At 42.6% G+C, this 19,547-nt stretch overlaps 1 protein-coding gene across 12 annotated transcripts in view; it reads left to right on the top strand.

The window, feature by feature from the left end:
* Positions 1-19,547, top strand: part of PTPRM (protein tyrosine phosphatase receptor type M) — a 690,156-nt gene that overhangs the window by 286,224 nt on the left and 384,385 nt on the right. For all 12 annotated transcript variants that reach the window (XM_034762641.1, XM_034762634.1, XM_034762636.1 and 9 more), the window contains exon 6: positions 14,776-14,950. In XM_034762641.1, coding sequence (XP_034618532.1) covers positions 14,776-14,950 — 175 coding nt within the window. The remainder of the gene's footprint in view (positions 1-14,775; positions 14,951-19,547) is intronic.

Here is a 19,547-nt window from a genome sequence, read left to right as displayed (position 1 = left end):
GGGGATCCCTGTAAAACTCTGTGCAGCCTCTGTGCCTTCAGCCAGTTGCCACTTGAGAGATTCCTGAGTTACAACTTCATCCTTCACTATTGTTAAAAATACAGGTTATATGAGAAATAGAAAGTCATCCAGGTTGCTACAGGAAAAATCTGTACCAGAGCGTCTCCTGCCTTCACTGTCTTATTCACAGCACAGACAGGTTGCCCAAGGACACCACCTTGCTTTCTCTTCAGAGAGTTAACAGGTGTAATCGCTAGTTATAAGGTACCGCACAATATTTCCTAGGCAAGCCAACTTTATTCTTAAGGTCAAAAGCATTACGGAGGATACTTATTAAAAACAATAAAAACCTGCACACATGCTAGTTAGCTTACCAGACCTCACCCCAAGTCTCACATGGGCTCAAGTAGGAGCATTCCTTCAACACCCTAGCCTGGGGGTTTCCTCTGTGGTCACAGATTCATCACAGCCTCTGCTCAGAAGTAGCACAGTCTTAAGGGGCCTCAGTAGGCCCAGTCCTTCCAACCCTTCCCAGAGGACTGGGGCCCAGGGGATTGCAGGGGTCCTGTCCGTTGCTGGATCAGGAAGAAGGCCCTGAGCCAGTTTAAAACCAGGGGGTGTGTGTGTCCCTGGAAAAACCAATTTGAACTAGTATATTCCGGGGCTGGCTTCAAAGGTCTGTTAATGGAGAGAGTACACTAGCATCCTCTCCCCCCACTGGAAAGGGTACATACAATGCCACAATAATACATACACAATTGAATTGTTAATACAATGTACCCCAAAGGCATTAACCCTAATTCAGTTAAGTTTATCTTAATTCTATAAGTTCAGGCTATTACTTGATATTGTCAGTCTGTCATATGGGGTGGTGTGAAATTTAGCTTAAAGATCACTTTCCTCCTGATGCATCATCTTGTCCCTGCTAAACTGGCAGCAGAGAGGGTGAATGGCATATCAGAGCCAGTCCAGAATCTCACTGTCATTGGGGTGATTAAGATTATCCTGACAGTGTATTGAGGTACATCCCATTGCTCAGGTGTGAACAAGGGCCTCGAGCCTGAAATATCATCAACATACCATTCTCCTGCTCCGCTCTGACCACCAGCTCATTCCGGTAAAAAGGAACCTGCTCTTCTTCCTGCTGCAGTAGTGAACAATCAAAGCTGATTCACCCCCCAAAGACTCCTAAACTCTCTAGATCAGGGGTGGGCAAACTTTGTGGTTTGAGGGCCACATCTGGGTGGGGAAATTGTATGCAGGGCCATGAATGTAGGGCTGGGGCAGGGGGTTGGAGTGCAGGGTGTGGGAGTGGGTCCGGTGTGCAGGAATGGGCTCAGGGCAAGGGGTTGGGGTGCAGAGTGCGGGAGGGGGTCAAAGCAGGGGGTTGGGGTGCGGGCTCTGGCCCAGCACTGCTTACCTTGAGCAGCTCCGGGGTGGTAGCAGCGCGCAGTGGGGCTAAGGCAGGCTCCCTGCCTGCCCTGCGCCACTCCCGGAAGTGGCCAGCATATTCAGCAGTGGCTCCTGGGGGTGTGGTGGGGTGGGGCAGGCAGTTCTGCTGCGTGCTGCCCTCACCTGCGGGTACCACCCAGAAGCTCCCATTGGCTGCAGTTCCCCGTTCCTGGCCAATGGGAGCTGCAAGGGGAGATGCCTGCAGGCGAGGGTAGCACACAGAACCTTCTGCCCCTCCTTCCCCCAGGGGACGCAGGGACGTGGTGCTGGCCGCTTCCAGAAGTGAGCGGGGCCAGGGCAGACAGGGCGTCTGCCTTAGCCCTGCTGTGCCATCGGGCTGGCAATCCCGCGGGCCAGATTGAAAGCCCTGATGGGCCAGATCCGGCCTGTGGGCCGTAGTTTGCCCTCCCCTGCTCTAGATTTTCAGCTTGCCGTAGAAGGTGCAAAGCACCAGTAAGTTAGTTCAACACTGCAATCATCTGGTGGCCACTTCAATTGATACCTCTTGGTCCCAACCCACCCACCTGCCACTCCTCAGTGTGGTTATCAAATGAGCTACAGCTTGTGAAGTGGACAGACAGAAAGGTAGAAAGCCTGTGGCACAAAATCCGTTTTGAATCCATCTTCCAGCAGCACAAACAACTCCTGCAGGACTGCACCACTTCAGTAAAGGAGGGAAAGAAGCCTCCTACTCCTCCACAATCTGCATGGCAGAATTGCAGCCAGCAGAGCTGTTTCGCATGGTGAACTGGTGAATCAACCAAGACTGCGTAGTCCAGATGCCAGACCTGAGCATCAACAACTGTGAAGTGTCAACATACTTTCCGTTGTAAGAACGATACTTCCAACACTGTTACAGTCTCTGTCCGATAAACCCCTACCAATGTTAAAAAAGTATGAATTAAATTGAGTCCAAAGGGAAGACTATAGGAAGGAGATACGAGTAAAATTTCTTGTTACTATGTCTGGTTCCATAATTCAATTTGAAACACCTTTGTCAAAAATGTCAGCCTCCCACTTACTTCTTACGATTTATTGTTATGATTATTATTTTTACAGTGCCAGTATTGTCCTAGGTACTTTTGTCCATCTCCGGACCTCTCTTGCTGTGGATAAGTCAGACATCCAACTTCCCACGCCCATAGGGATGGAGTGACCTGTAGCTTGCTCCTTCCGCTCCAATAAGTCTCTTTTTCAGGAGGCAACTAGGTGGCTCACTGTCTCCCAGAATGTGGCTGAACAGCATGCTCCATATTTCTGATTTATCTTATTGTTCCTTGTACCACTCCCCCTTGCCCCCACTTTGTTATATCAGAAGCCAGTAGGGTTTTGTTGGGTCTGCTACTCTGATGAGAACTTGCATATCCGAATATATTAAAAGGTTGGAATGTTCTCAACCCATCCCTCCTTCTCTTCCCAGGAAGTTAATACTTCTTAGTGAAGAGGCTTGGGATGTCAGGTGTACCACATTTTCGCTACCCTGTGATGCACTTAGATGGAAGAAGCAGGAAAACATCTGCAATATTCTATTTTGCACTATTCTAATGAATAAAATCTTTAGCAGGAAACCCTTCTCCTCACTCCCCCCAGCCTTTCATGAAGTCGATATCTATAGAGTGCCAAAGAGGACAATTATAAATATTTTTATTTTATTTTATGCTCGCTTCCTAGACAGGTGCTGTTCCCAGTTCTCAACATTTTTAATAAGCAGGTGAAATATAATGTATTTTATATTTCAGAGAACCAGCCACGACTTGAGGTGTTGACTACTTATTAATGGCATTTTATTAGCTAAACAGATTTAGAAGTGGACAGATTTATTAAACATCAGAAATGTTTAACAAAATTATATTCTGTTTCTGCTCCAAAGGTCCAGGACTGCTGCAACAATTTTCCTTACAAAGAAGCACAAAGCTCATCTTTTTGGGGAGCGGGGGGTTGGTACATTTTCTAATTGTATAGTGTTTCTGAATAAGCTAGTTATCGACATGTGGGTTTGCTTCTATTCTCTTATGTTCTATTTAAAAGTGATGGAAAGAGTTTCTTTATAATTCCAATAAGCATTAAACATTTAAGAAGTTGTAACACTTTTCGGTTATACTGACTTTTTAAAGACCAAAAATATAAATTGTTCAGTGAGCACTTTCTTTTAAAAACACATGGTAGTAATAAAAAAACTGGCTCTTGTCAGCATGATACCAAGGAACTTTAGTACATAAACTCAGAGCAGCTATTTTGGGGAAATTACACTTAGCTTAACAACTCCAGAAAATGCAAGAAAGCCCTTGATACTTTCCTTTTGTCTATTTAATTTCATCTTCAGATAGGATGATTGGGATCACAGTGTCATCAATAAATATTTGTTAATCAGACTGCTATATCTGTAACTTGTATAGTATTATCTGATTTGTTTTATTGAGCATTCATTTGCAGATGAAAAACACAGACTTAGAGATAGCATTGTAATTTGGGGAGAAAGCTCAGTGACCAAACATTAAAATGTTGGATTTTGAAATCTTCACTGTATAGTCCCCCAAATAATATTTTGTCTGAATATCTGATAATTACACTTGCAGAATGCAGTTCCAGCTGGCATCTGAAATAGACTTATCCCAAACAGGACAGTAATATTTAGAATTTCTATCTTTCAAGGTTGGCCTCATTAGTTGATTGAAATGTACTTGTTAATATATGCATGTGGAATAAGCATTGGATAATCAATCACAGGATCTGGATTTTCTATCTAGATCGACAAACATTTGTCTTGGTTATGAAAGCAAATTTAGACATTCAGAGGTCCAACTACCTTAATTATTAGAATGAAAACAACTCTAGAAAACAATTTTGCTGAGGAAATAAATGACTGCTTGATTTATATTATATGCATGGTTTAAACAAAATTATTTCCGGCACTACTGCTGTTAGTAGTGACCCCAGTGGTATGAATTTAATAGTCATTTTACAAATGTGCATATTTGAAAGTAGGATAATGCAAACTCTTTCTTTTATTAAATAAAGGAAAAGCTGCTTACTCCACCTGTATGAATATAAAGGATGATTGACCTAGCTTTCCTTTTAAGCCTGAACTGGCAGAAGAGTTTAAAAAACAAAAACAACAACAACAAAAGCCTTGAGATTGATTAATTTACTTAAACTGCTGGAGTTAACATCCTAAAATGTCAATGTCTTTACATTTATTGCTCTGATTTTTGTTAAAACTTTTTGACGGGTTTAATGTATATCTTGTTGCTGGTAAAATGCTGTTCATTTCCGTTAATTCATTGCATAAAGGAGACTGTAAGTCTAATTTAACCATCAGCCTATTTTGTCTCACTCTAGCTTGGCCAAATTGAAAATTGTGTGCGTTTTAAGATGCTTCCAATGTTTTTTGTGTGACTTTAACATGTTGCCACCATTACATTTGGGGTTTCAGCCTGTGTATGTCCTCAAGTTAAATATGATGTTTTTCCACAACCATAAATACTAAATGAATGCTGGAGTATTTGGTTTAACAGAAATCTTTGTTCTAGTAAGTGACTCATCAGTTAAAACTTAGTCATCCAGGGTATGTCTACACTGCATTGTAAACCTGGGTTTGCAGGACCCCGGCTCCTGGGCTTGGAGTTTCTAAGCCCATCTTTGAGCATCCAGACTGTATTGTAAACCTGGATTTACAATTGCTGGACTTGGATCTCCTGGCGTACTCCATACTGCACTATGCAGACCTTCTGATCAGGTCTGCAGCTTGAGCTGTGTCCACACTGAAAAATTACAAGGCTTGTACCCAAGTCTCAGTGGGACTCTGGCTCTGATCCACCCCTCCTCCCCCATTAGGGTCCTAAGATCTTGGTTCTGTGTAGGGCCCTACCAAATTCACGGCCATGAAAATTCCGGACTGTGTACTTTTACCCTATACCAGAGGTTCTCAAACTGTGGTCCGCGAGCTCCATTCAGGTGGTCCTCTAAGGTGCACGCCTGGGTGGTCGCACACGAGAGAATGAAGGGCCATCCACCTAATTAGTGAACCCATGCAGGCGTGGCTCCACTAATTAGGTGCCTGGACCCTGGAGAAGACGCACATGTAAAGTGAGGTGGTGGCCTTGGGGGAAATATAGGGTCAGTAGGAGGGGGCAGGGGAGACCCCCCTCCTTCCCAGTCCCAGCTCGGGGGCTGACGGGATGGGGGAGAGAGGGCACATTCATTACATTATCCGTTGCACATCCACTGATATTAAAATGAGTTGTGTGCTTCTATTTGTAGAACAAAACAATGTTAATTATTAAGGTTTTTTTTATATAGCGTTTTGTATCCTGGAGTGCCCTTTACAATGCTTTCCTGTTGTAGCTTCCAGCCTGGACTGCTCACAAACAGCCTTCAGCATGCCAGCTGTGTCTCTGTATGTGCAGCAACCAGCCAGCCACACCTTGGCTCTTATTAGGCTTGGTTATGCTGCAGAGTGACCCCAAAAACTCCCAATCTTAGATTTTCCCTCAAATGTATGTCATGTATTGCCCAGCCCTCTCCTGAACAATAAAAGTTTATAGAAATGTAATATGCACACAACTTGCTATCACAAACGGAGTTTCCCAAACTGCAATTTAAACACACTCTGGGGTGGGGTTGGGGATGACGGGGTTTGGGGTGCAGGAGGGGGCTGCAGGCTGGGGGGTGGGGCCGAGGGATTTGGAGTGTGGGAGGGGGCTGTGGGTTGAGGCAGGGGGTTGGGGTGCAGGAGGGGGTGAGGACGTTGGGCTGGTGGGTGTTGGTTCTGGAGTGGGGATGGGGATATGGGTGTGGGAGGGGACTCTGGGCTCGGACAGGGCTTTGGGGTGCAGGAGGATGCTTTGGGCTCGGGGCGTGAGCTTACCTCGGGAGGCTCCCAATAAGTGGCACAGTGCAGGCGGCTCCCAGTCAGCCATGCAGTGGGGGAGCTAAGGCAGGCTAGTCCCTGCCTGCCCTGGCACTGCGCTGTACGTGCCCCAGAAGTAGCCAGAGTCCCTTTTCGACTGGGTGTTCCGGTCTAAAACCGGACACCTGGTTACCCTAGCAGTTTGCCAACCTCAGTTTGGAACATGTTAATAACACCATACAGTGGAATCCTATAACTTCAGTGTTGCCACACACCTTTTGAGGACAATATTGACCAGCAAATTATGAGTTTTCAAATCTTATAAAACCTACTTTGTACAAAGATTATTACAATAGTATGTATGGCGTGGGCTCAGGTACATTCTGTCATTGGTTTAAAAAAGTAACATTTGGAGACTTCAAGAACCCCTCCAGACAGGAGCGCCGCCAGCTTTTCTGCTGCCCTATGCGGCGGAAGGTCCCGCCCCAAAATGCCGCCCCCACAGAGGCAGCGGAAGGTCCCGCTGCCAAAATACTGCTCCGGTCACCACCCTCCAAATTGTAGTGTCCTAGGCGACAGCTTAGGTCGACTAATGGATTGCACCGGCCCTACCTCCAGAGCATTTAGTTTGTTTGCTTTTTTCTGACATGTACTGAATGGACTATTTAGTAAATAACAAAAAAGAAGTCTGCAGAGTTTTCAGTAGGGAAATATATTGTATACTTCATTTGTTAATTGTACCTAGAGTATTTCAAATAGTCTTGGGATCCCACTGTATCATCTTACAATGAAATAGATTTTGACTGTTAAAACTGAAATAATGTAATATGCAGTGTGCCATACTGGGCCTGTGTTTAGCGTTATATCTGAAAAAAAGAAACCCTGATTCCTGTGCCTTTTCTGCAGATTTCAAAATTAGGGTTAAATTTCCCTACATGAGTGACCACTGTGATACCTGTACTGTTTGGTGATTTTGTGCAATGGCTCAGAGTGTGGCTCACATTTAAACAAAAAGAAAAAGAAACGAAATAAGGGCCCTTGGCCATGGACTGTACTGTAAACAAGGAGCCTCTTGCGTTCATGCACCTCTATGTGAGCATTATTGTTTCAAAATTAATGTAAATCTTGAATGAAGCAATGCAAAGCAAAATGCACATGAAGATATTGAAAATGTCAATAGAGTAAAATGCATTTTGATTTTTAGCTCCTTTGAGAAATAAGCTACTCTATAAAATTATCCACTGTTAGATAAAACTCCTTTTCTCCCCTGCCTCTCAAAGTAAATTCTGCAAATAAAAACAAGAAACTATATAAAAAAAATGTATTTCATCATTGCAACTTGAATTTTTAACCCAAATTTTTAATGTTAATAAAACCTGGAAAACAGTCCACATTAAACTAAGAAAATTGTATGGAGAAACAGAATCATTAGTGTGCTGAGAAACTTTCAGTTCTGCTGTAGTAAAACCTTTAAATAAAATGTATTTAGGCCATATAAAGAAACTCTGATCATACATTTGGATCTTTTCCTCCATTTTTGGTTGTTACAGTGACTGCTTGTTGGCTATAGTAATAGGCAAAATGCCTGACGGCCCCCCACAGGATTATGAAGGTGTCTGTTGTAAAAAGAAGAACGTATTATGCTATGTTCATTTACCAGTGTGCTAAAAGAGAATGTTAGCTCTAGCTATATGGTTAGCACTGTCCATTGTTAATCTAACTCTTCTTTATACAGGGTACAGAAATACTGAACTGTGCCTATCCATTTAGCAGTTGCTGAAGGAGGGCTTTTATTTTTTTATTTATTTATTTTTTTTTTTTACTGTAGTCTGGTAGGTATTTAACTCATCATATACTTTAATTCATTACCAATCCTCTCTGTTCATGCTACACTACACTGAATAACCCTCTTTTCCATTGGCTGTCACCCCTCTAGGCCAAGGGTTGGGAGGCATAGGGGAGATTACTATCTCTGTACTGTACTTTTTCTTTGGATAACAGGAATGATGGTCCCTGGGACATCAATCTAACACTGTTCACTGACACTAAATTTCCTTTGAAAAATGATTTTTTGAAAAGGATGAAAATGAAAAATTGTGGGTTTTTTTCCCTGAGATCTACTATGGAGTCTCATGTTAATGATTTATTTCATCACTGTTTGAGTTCTACCAGTCTCACTAAACTGGCAACTTAGAACTAGAGTTCTTTAAATAGGAAAAAAATGTTTTTTTAAAACATTCAGTTAAGGTTAATGTTTACTAATATCCTTTAAACAATATTCAATAACTGTCTTATTGTTCTTCAGTAAAGTTAGCAATACATATGTCTTGTTTGGACAGTGCCAGCTCCAGCATTTCTGCTGCCCCAAGCAAAAAAAAAAAAAAAGCCGCAATTGGCGGCGGCAGTTCAGCGGCAGATCCTTCACTCCTAGAGGGAGTGAGGGACCTGCCACCCCTGAATTGCCGCAGGTGCTGCCCCTCTCCCTTGGCCGCCTCAAGCACCTGCTTGTTAAGCTGGTGCCTGGAGCCGGCCCTGGTTCGGGAAGTCATTTGTGATTTTTAGAGCAACCAGTAACAACCTATTTGCTGAACTCTGTATTCCTGAGGGAGCTGAAAATGGGCAAAATCATCTCTAGCCAAACTGTGCTCCATTTGATGAGTTTCGTGTATAGTGTTTATTTGAGCAAGAGAATGGAATAGATTGCACTCATGAAATGTGCTCCATGCTCCTCTAGTTTCAGTCAAGGTTATTGATCTCAGAATAGCTGATGTGTACCTTAGGGCTAAAACTTCCCACACTTGATCAAACCGTTTCCCCTTTTTTGGGGCAGGAAGTGGGATATTAGAAGTCAGGCAAATTAGCTTGTGTATGAGAACCCACCAGAGGCTTAAAGGATGGCAGGATCCCAGTGGAACAATGGGTTATAAGTTATAATAAACTCTGCAGTTAGTCTCTCAAATGCATAAATCATTCTAGTTTCTCATTTTACATATCCACAGAAAAAGATATGAAATGTGCCCTTTAGAACTAGTAGTAAGACAATTTTCTTCTTGGACTTCCCATATTTTACTTTGGGTATGTCTGAACCACAAAACAAACATACAAAAGGTATGTGTTGTTAACTCGGGTTAGCTAACCTGTGTTAGCTAAATTGGATTAAAATAACAGTGAAGACACAGCAACTCGACTTAGAGCTCGGGTGAGCACCTTGAGTTAAAGCCTCTATGGGTATGTCTGCACTGCAGCTGAGCAATGTGATTCCTAGTTCAGATAGACAGACTTGTGCTAGCTCCACTTGACTTAAGATATGTCTGAACTACCCACCAGATCAGCAGGCAGCAGTCGATCCGGCGGGGGTCAATTTATTAAGTCTAGTCTAGATGCGATAAATCGACCCCTGAGCGCTCTCCAGTCGACTCCTGTACTCCACCGCCGCGAGAGGTGCAGGTGGAGTCGATGGGGGAGCAGCAGCAGTCGACTAACCGCAGTGAAGACACCGCGGTGAGTAGGTCGAAGTACGTTGACTTCAGCTACGTTATTCACGTAGCTGAAGTTGCGTAACTTAGATCGATCCCCCCCTAGTGTAGACCAGGTCTTAGTATGCTAAAAATAGCAGCGTGGACAGTGTGGTATGGACAGCAGCTCGGGCTAGCGCCCCCCTACCCCAGGGTTGGGTGGGCTTGGAGTCAAGATGCTAGCCTGAGCCACTGCCAGTACTGCAACATCCACGGTGCTATTTGTAGTTGCTAACCCAAGCTCAAGCTGCTAACCAAATTAAAAGATGAGTTGCCATGTTTTCACTGCTATTTTAACCTGCATTAACAACACACCTTTTTGTGCAGTATAGACATGCGCTTTGTGTATATTACAATCTGGTCTGTATTGGAGGAGGAATGGAGTGGCACAACCCCAGGAAGACCTCCAAGGGGACCAGTCCTGGGGGAAAGGGGGAGAGTATGCAGTAAACCACCCTTTTGCCTGGTCTAGCCTTCTCTCCTCTCTCTGTTTGCTAGCTGTGCAAATGGATGTGAAGGTTATGTAAAGTCGTAATCCCATCTCTCCTGACCTCCCTTTGGAGTCCGTAGGAGGGATAAGGACCTGAGCTCTACCAAGTGCAGGGAATATGAATCTGACTTGATTCTCCATGAGGGCAAAAGGCCAGTGGTTGGGAGTTTCTTATGGACCTCCCCCTTTAGTGTTGCAAGGACAGGGTAATCTAGCCATCTGTTTCTTCTCTACTCCTGGCATCTAAAGTCAGTGAGTAAGTAAAATGTATTTTCTCTTCCCAGAGGCTAAAATTACCATCCTTTTGCTGTTTCTCCTGCAAAACAAACTGTTCACCTCATTATGCCATGAAGAATCATCATATTAGCTAGAAATTATTTTCAATACACTTCTGTAGTTCTGCAGTTCTGTTGTAATTGAGACAATCCTGTAAACTTCAGGCTGGTCAGGACCGTGAGTCTAAGCTTGTTATCTGCTTTACCGACAACGCTAGCCTACTTTTAAAGCGTCCCAAAGCAGTCCACAAGATAAGTCTTCCAGTCTTGTGTCTAAATTATATTTTTCACATTTGTGAGTAGGTTAGAAAGGAAGAAGATGTAGGTGCTGAGTACACAGAACTCTACTTGAAATCAGTGGCAACTGTGATTGCTCAGCAACTCTGATAATTAGGCCTAAATGACTGTTGCGTTAAAAATGAAATTAGTACTGCACTTAACATTATTAATTCCTTAAATTCCTAATTAATCTTATCTGCTAACTTCCTAATCTTTCTGCCAGAATGACATCACAACTACCGTAAGCAAAGGGAATGAAAATAGTGGTTTAGCTTGAAATGGTTCTTTCTGAGCTTTGCTTACAGTAATTGTGATGTCACTCTGGCAGGGAAAAAGATTTCTAGGAATTTTAAGGAGCTGGTAATTGTCTCAAGTCGTGCTCAGGTATGGGGCTAAATAATTTTTAAACAATGGCACTCTCACAGTTTTCCACTTCGGGAATCTTACATAGTTTTAAAATTTTAAATTACAATGCCATCACCACAAATTTACATTTAAAAGAGAAATGACATTATATTACTGTACTCATTAAAATAATGCAAATCGTTATTTACTGTGTCATATCCTGCTACGTTGGCAATAATACTGTGATTAACATTGACTCTGGCTTCATGAATTATGTAAAATAGCCAATTTAATGTGACCATTATTTGCAGCTTTCAATGGCTATTAACAGTATTTTAAGATTACTTTCAATATGTTGACAACTAAACACAATAACTAACAAACTGAGTTCAGCATTTCCTTAATGGGTCTTAAATTTTGCAACACAAACTACAAATTCCTAGGATAGAAAACAGAAAGGGCTAGCTGTCTTAGTTCATAGGGCAGGCCTCATACAGTTTTGTAGCCTGCTCTTTGTTCTTAAATAAAGTCACAGGAACATAACAAAAACAACAAATACAGTTAAATGGTATAAGCCGCTGCATGCCCCTCTGCAGAAAAAATGGCACCCAGGGCCTAAACGCTACAAGATTCTGTGACGGGTTGGGTCACAGAAATCCACTTTCAGAGTAACAGCCGTGTTAGTCTGTATCCGCAAAAAGAAGAACAGGAGTACTTGTGGCACCTTAGAGACTAACAAATTTATTAGAGCATAAGCTTTCGTGGACTACAGCCCACTTCTTTGGATGCATATAGAATGGAACATATAATGAGGAGATATATATACACACATACAGAGAGCATAAACAGGTGGGAGTTGTCTTACCAACTCTGAGAGGCCAATTAATGTTTGTAATGGCTCAGCCATTCCCAGTCCTTATTCAAACCGGAGTTGATTGTGTCTAGTTTGCATATCAATTCTAGCTCTGCAGTCTCTCTTTGGAGTCTGTTTTTGAAGTTTTTCTGTTGTAATATAGCCACCCGCAGGTCTGTCACTGAATGACCAGACAGGTTAAAGTGTTCTCCCACTGGTTTTTGAGTATTTTGATTCCTGATGTCAGATTTGTGTCCATTAATTCTTTTGCGTAGAGACTGTCCGGTTTGGCCAATGTACATGGCAGAGGGGCATTGCTGGCACATGATGGCATATATCACATTGGTAGATGTGCAGGTGAACGAGCCCCTGATGGTATGGCTGATGTGATTAGGTCCTATGATGATGTCACTTGAATAGATATGTGGACAGAGTTGGCATCGGGGTTTGTTACAAGGATAGGTTCCTGGGTTAGTGGTTTTGTTCAGTGATGTGTGGTTGCTGGTGAGTATTTGCTTTAGGTTGGGGGGTTGTCTGTAAGCGAGGACAGGTCTGTCTCCCAAGATCTGTGAGAGTAAAGGATCATCTTTCAGGATAGGTTGTAGATCTCTGATGATGCGCTGGAGAGGTTTTAGTTGGGGGCTGAAGGTGACAGCTAGTGGTGTTCTGTTATTTTCTTTGTTGGGCCTGTCTTGTAGGAGGTGACTTCTGGGTACTCGTCTGGCTCTGTCAATCTGTTTTTTCACTTCAGCAGGTGGGTATTGTAGTTTTAAGAATGCTTGATAGAGATCTTGTAGGTGCTTGTCTCTATCCGAGGGATTGGAGCAAATGCGGTTATATCTTAGAGCTTGGCTGTAGACAATGGATCGTGTGGTGTGTCCTGGATGGAAGCTGGAGGCATGTAGGTAAGTGTAGCGGTCAGTAGGTTTCCGGTATAGGGTGGTATTGATGTGACCATCGCTTATTAGCACAGTAGTGTCCAGGAAATGGACCGCTTGTGTGGATTGATCTAGGCTGAGGTTGATGGTGGGATGGAAATTATTGAAATCATGGTGAAATTCCTCAAGGGCTTCTTTTCCATGGGTCCAGATGATGAAGATGTCATCAATGTAGCGCAAGTAGAGTAGGGGCGTTAGGGGACGAGAGCTAAGGAAGCGTTGTTCTAAGTCAGCCATAAAAATGTTGGCATATTGTGGGGCCATGCGGGTACCCATAGCAGTGCCGCTGACTTGAAGGTATATATTGTCCCCAAATGTGAAATAGTTGTGGGTGAGGACAAAATCACAAAGTTCAGCCACCAGGTTAGCTGTGACATTATCAGGGATACTGTTCCTGATAGCTTGGGACTTGGGACTGCCACCTGATGTGCTGAGACTGCCTCTAAGGCCGTTCTCCCTGGCAGCTTGGGACTTCAGTACCTTGCCTGGTTGGAGCCAGACACGCTAGCCTGCTAAAAACACAGACCCAGGTCTGAACCACGTCCCCCAAAAGCTGCAGGCTTAACTGAAAACAGCTTAAGAAGTGCTCCGGTCTCCAACACCCAGGTACCCAGTTCCCAATGGGATCCTAACCCTAGAGAAATCCGATTTACTCTGTATAAAGCTTAAACAGGGTAAACTCATAAATTGTTCACCCTCTATAATACTGATAGAGATGCACAGCTATTTGTTTTCCCGGGTATTAATACTTGCTCTATTATAATACTTGTTAATTAATAAATAAAAAGTGATTTTATTAAATATAAAAAGTAGAATTTAAGTGGTTCCAAGTAATAGACAGAACAAAGTAAATTACCAAACAAAATAAAAGAAAACACGCAAGTGTAAGCCTAATACAGTAGGAAACTAAATGCAGGTAAATCTCATCTTCAGAGATGTTTCAATAAGCTTCTTTGACAGACTAGACTCCTTCCTAGTCTGGGTCCAGCAATCACTCAGATCCCAGTAGTTACTGTCCTTTGTTCCGGTTTATTTCAGGCATCTCTTTGGGGTGGAGAGGCTATCTCTTGAGCCGGCTGAAGACAATATGGAGGGGTTTCCAGGGGTTTATATAGTCTTTTTCTTCTCCCACCTCACAGCCACAAGATGGGGTCTCTAGCCACCTGGGCAAGTCATATGTCTCTGAATGATTCAGCTTTTTGCAGGCCAATGCCATTGTTTACATGTTAGTTTGAACGTTCTCGGGAAAGCTCAGATGTGGATTGGTGTCTCCAAAGTCCATTGCTAGTTAAGTACTCCCAATTACTTGAATAACCCAACTCCTTCACACTGTGTTGACCAAATCTGTCTTATGTGCTTCCTACAGCAAACACTTTAAATACAAGCATAGAGCCAATGCTTATAACTTCAGATATAAAAATGATACATGCATACAAATAAGATGAATATATTCAGTAGATCATAATCTTTGCAAATAAAAGTTACATGGCATATGTAGCATAAAACATATTCCAGTTATGTCATATTTACACTCATAAGCATATTTCTATAAACCATTATGGGGTGCAACATCACAGATTCCTCTCAGGGTTTTCTGTGAATTCTCCCACTAGGGGAATGATGTTTCCTTTCAATCCCGTGGAAATGCAGAATAAGAAAGGGTTCAGCTCTCAGAAACTCCAGGTCCCCCTCTTTTGAGAGGGGTTGGAGAAATAAAGTTGTTTTTCAATAAATGTTTTTATTTTAAAACAACATTTTTACTTTTGTTTCTTACTCTAGGGCATTTATGTAAGGGACGCACCTTTGAAGGACATAAAGGTGTCTAATGATCGTCGATTCATAGCTCTTTTTAATGTGGTGAACGCTACAAAGCGAGATGCTGGCAATTACCGCTGCATGATTCGCACAGAAGGAGGAGCTGGAGTATCAAGCTATGCAGAACTGATAGTCAAAGGTATTTCAGAATATAATATGTATTTATTTCTAATATGTACATATTTGGTGTATGAAATAAGAGCATGCAATTGTTAAGTATGTCACCCATAGCCTATTAAAGCCAAGGAGAGACTCAGTAAAAAAAAGACTTGTGACTCAGACCGTTTTTATGTAAATCTCAAGATTCTGTCCTGCTCTTAAAGACTGGTGGGAGATGCCACACTGGAGGGTTATTTATTAAATTCTACTACTGCTTGTGTACTAAAAGCATTATTTAAAAATATATGTATTTTTAAATGTACATTTAGATGATTCTTCTGAAATGGAATAAATGTTCCTTGCAATCTATCTCCCTATGTGGAGGCTGCATCCTAAAAATGTATTTAGTGTGAGGTATGAGAAAATAAAGGAAAACTCTTAAAATATAAATATTCAGCATATGGGAGGTTTTAAAACAGCAGGAAAAGTTCAAAATGTGAAATGAATGTCTATGAAGATGACCAATTGCATCATAGAAAACAGTGCTAATACAACTATATTGCATTCTATTTAAATTACACTTTGCTTATTTCTTTTTATATCAGGTTTTTGAGAGCATATATTTGGGATCTTTTCAGAGAAATATAGAGTCTATAGCAGCTGGCTCTTGGAAGCTCTGCAGGGTACTCTAACATGGAGGTTGATCCTGAGTCTGAAGAGTACTTACCCATAACAATGGTCACCTAATCTGTTCATGACTCCCACTTTCTAAAGGGAGTAGTCACAGATAAGGCCAAATGCTATAGATAGTGAACAGGAACGCAACAGCTAAAATGGGGTGGGGTCAGTTCTTGTCTGACTGATATGCCATTAACTGATATGTTTTAGAAAGCTCCACACCACCTAAATGTGTTACATCTCTCTGACTGACAGCTCCATACCTATCAGACAAGAAGAGGGCCTGGGACTGAAGACTGACTTATCGTCTTTCTTTCCTTTCACCTCCAAAGAAACTAAAATTTTATTTGGTGGGTGAATGGGGACATAGAGAGTGGAAAGCTCACTGTATCTATACCCTAAACTTGTGTATCTGAGCAGGGATGGGTGTAACATAGCCTTTAGTACAAGAGTCGGCAACCTCTCGCACGCAGCTCACCAGGGTAAGCACCTTGGTGAGCTGGGCCAGTTTGTTTACCTGCCGTGTTGGCAGGTTCGGCCGATCGCGGCTCGCACTGGCCGCGGTTCGCCGTCCCAGGCCAATGGGAGTTGCGGCTATCACCTGCCGACGTGGCAGGTGCCCGAGGTTGACAACCCCTGCTTTGTCAGTATATGGGGGGGGGAAGCCATTAAAGAGCTATCAATTAACCCCCAATGGTATGTTATTGTTGTACATTATTATTATTATTATTATTTATTATTATTATGGTAAATATGAATATTGCCTGGTTAGTGAACAAAAAGATTGCCATTAAATAATGTATCAGGTCTCCACACATCAAGAAGAAAAGACAGACTGTTGTTCGTACATCTTCTGTCTTTTATATGAAAGTGAATAAAAGTATCGACTGCTTCATTTAAGTGAATCCTAAAAGGAAACTTTTCAATTTACCTAACTGTTTATTCTGATGGAAAAGACTGAACAGAGTCAGTGACTTGTCATTCTGTGTGTTCAGACTACACAATATCCTCATCTGTTTGTCAGGGAATTGGATTGAAATGTCACTTTATCTCTGTCTAATGTGAGCCATGAAATTGGTCTTGTCAGATCACCTGCTTATTGTAAAAAACAGCAGCTCTTTTCTAATAGGTGACATAAAAGTAATCAAACACTGAACAAAAAGGAAAAGAGTGGGGTGGAATTGATTAAATATATTTGGTAAAGTAAATTAGTCTTCTATATATGGTCCATGGGTTGAACTTTTCTAATAGTAGTCAGATCCAATATAGATTAAATTTAGGAGAACAGAATGAACCTTTCTGAGAAGGGCATCAGATTATTAGAATACAAACTGGTTATTGAGTTCAAACAAGGTAAATGTAGGTGTCAGACTGGTTAGAAGGAGGTTTGTTAGGTTTTTAAGTAAGGGCAGCCATCTGTACCGTCAGTGGCTCTTATTTCTGCATCTTGTCAAATGGAAGATTTAGCACCTTGAATAGAATTGAATGTGTTTTGGCCCTTTAGAAGAAAAAGTGTATTCCAAAATTGAGAGCAAGATCATTTTGAGACCAGGGCAAGATTTAAGAAATTATTAAAAACTTGTCATCAGGGGTGTCAACAGTTGTGAAATAGAGAATGCTTAAGCATTCTCTAACTGTTTATATTCTCTTTATTTGCTTGCCTGCCTGTGTCTGTTTTTCTCTCTACCTGTCTCCCATATAAGGAGAGCTGGTAGCACTGCCTGACACTTTCCAACATAAGACCCTGTCTTCAGTTGCTTATAACTTTGCCAAATGTTAAAATTTTGAGCTAAAAATTTCCATACCAGTTTAACAACTACAAAGAGGGATGTCAGCCTCTGCCTCTGTGTTATCTGATTTAGGCTCAGAAATCAGCAATCTAGAACCATTACCTGCAACTCTTGATTCTAGAGTTGTTGGGCCGTGTGGGGGCTGCTCACATATTCACAAAACTGGATCTCTGGGGAGCTTAGAATTACTTCTGTGTCTGAAAGGGACAACCTCTTGGAGCCTTATGGCCATGTTGAATATTTAGTGATGCCGTTTGGACTGACTAGCCTTAGAGTTGGATCCAAGACTTAATGAACGATGTGCTATGAGACCTACTGGACCAGTTCATGGTGGTATACTTAGTCTGAGAAGATCAATATATTATCTATCTGAACCAAAATGCCACTCAGGTCCACACAGTTCTGGAGAGACTATAACAACATGGTCTCTATGCTAAATTTGAGAACTACGCATTTGATCAGACCTCAACTGAGTTCCTGGGTTTCATCCTGTCCCCAGAAAGAATCAAGATAGATCCATGCAAAGTTCAGCCTGTCTGCAAGAGGGCATGCCCCCACAATATGTGTGACCTACCACAGTCTTTAGGCTTTGCAAACTTCTACCGGAGGCTCCTATTCTGGAAAAACACCAAGTTCCATTGGGTGCCTAAGGCCTAGAATGCATTTCAGGAGTTGAAGCTTGCTTTCTCCACTACAGTATTGGCTCACCCAGACATAACACAAGCTTTTGTTGTAGAAGCTGATGCCTCTAGTATGGCAAATGGGATAGTCCTCTTCCAAAGGCATGGACGCAAGCTAATGCTGCACCTTATTGACTACTACACAAGGATGCTTACCCCCTGCTGATCAAAACTATGAGATCTTGGACAAGAAGCTCCTGGCCATTAAGACCCCTTCCAAAAGTGGTGACACTAGTTGGAAGGGGCCCTCAATTCAGTCCAAGTGTTTACCAATCATAAGAACTTGGAGTACCTGCGCAGGACCAAGACCCTAAATCAATAACAGCTTTGAACATAAGAGTGACCATACTGGGTCAGATCAAAGGTCCATCTAGCCCAGTATCCTGTCTTCCGACAGTGGCCAAGGCCAGGTGCTTCAGAGGGAATGAACAGAACAGATAATCATACAACATAATCTGTCTTCATGGGCTCCTGGATCACATCACCTATGACTGGGTGCCACAATTTACTGCCTGCTTCTGGCATGAGGCCCTGCATTTATTTGTGCGCACCTGTCTTCTGCCTACCATCCTCAATTGACCAGCTAAATGGAAAGAATTAATGAGATCCTCGAATACTTACGATGCTACATCAGTCATTACCAGGATGACTGGTCTTCACCATTATTCTATGCAGAGTTCTTGTACAGTAATGTGGACTATGTATCTGCAGGCCACAGCCCCTTCTTTATCAACTACGGGTACCACCCCCAATTCCACCCACGACTACCCTCATCCTCCCCCAATGCATCTACCTAGTACAACACATCCATTACATCCAAGAGAACGTGAAGGGACAACTTGACAAGATCAAGGGGGGAATACAAAAAGTGCGTGGACAACAGATCTCCATCTCCTACTTCATAGGGCAAAAAGTATGGCTTCCAACAGAACTCCTCTGTAGTCAAACAGTCTCGGAAACTAGACTGCCAGTTCCTTGGCCTGTACCGGATTTGGCTACAAAACAACATGGTCACTTTAGAGCTCCTCTTGAGCCCACAGAGTCCACCCCATATTCCATGTCTCACTTCTAAACCATACACTAAGAACACATTTCCCCACAAAGCCCAACCACCACCCCCATTGTTACAAGTACAGGTCAAGAGGAATACATTGTTCACAAAGTCCTTGACTGTAAGATCAAGCAAGGAAAAGTATGGTACCTGATTGATTAGGAAGATTATGGCCCAGAGGAATGCTTGAGAGCCAGGTGAGAACTTTCACGTTCACGCTTCTGCCCTGGTTTGGGCCTTCCACGAGAGCTACCCTGAGAAACCTGGATCCATGCCCTAGAGGAGAGGGTGATGTAATGACCCCTGGGTCTCGAACCTGGACCTATGCTCCAGTCCTCCAACTGGCAGCCTATAGCTTGATGATAACTCTGCCCCAAGGTCCTATTGGTGGAGTCCCAGAGCAGCTGACTGGCCACTGGCCCTATTTAAACCACTGAC

This window comes from Trachemys scripta, chromosome 2 (assembly GCF_013100865.1).
Source record: "Trachemys scripta elegans isolate TJP31775 chromosome 2, CAS_Tse_1.0, whole genome shotgun sequence".
Classification (NCBI taxonomy): domain Eukaryota; kingdom Metazoa; phylum Chordata; order Testudines; family Emydidae; genus Trachemys; species Trachemys scripta.
Note: the sequence above shows the minus strand (reverse complement) of the source record. Positions and strands in the feature narration are given on the sequence as shown.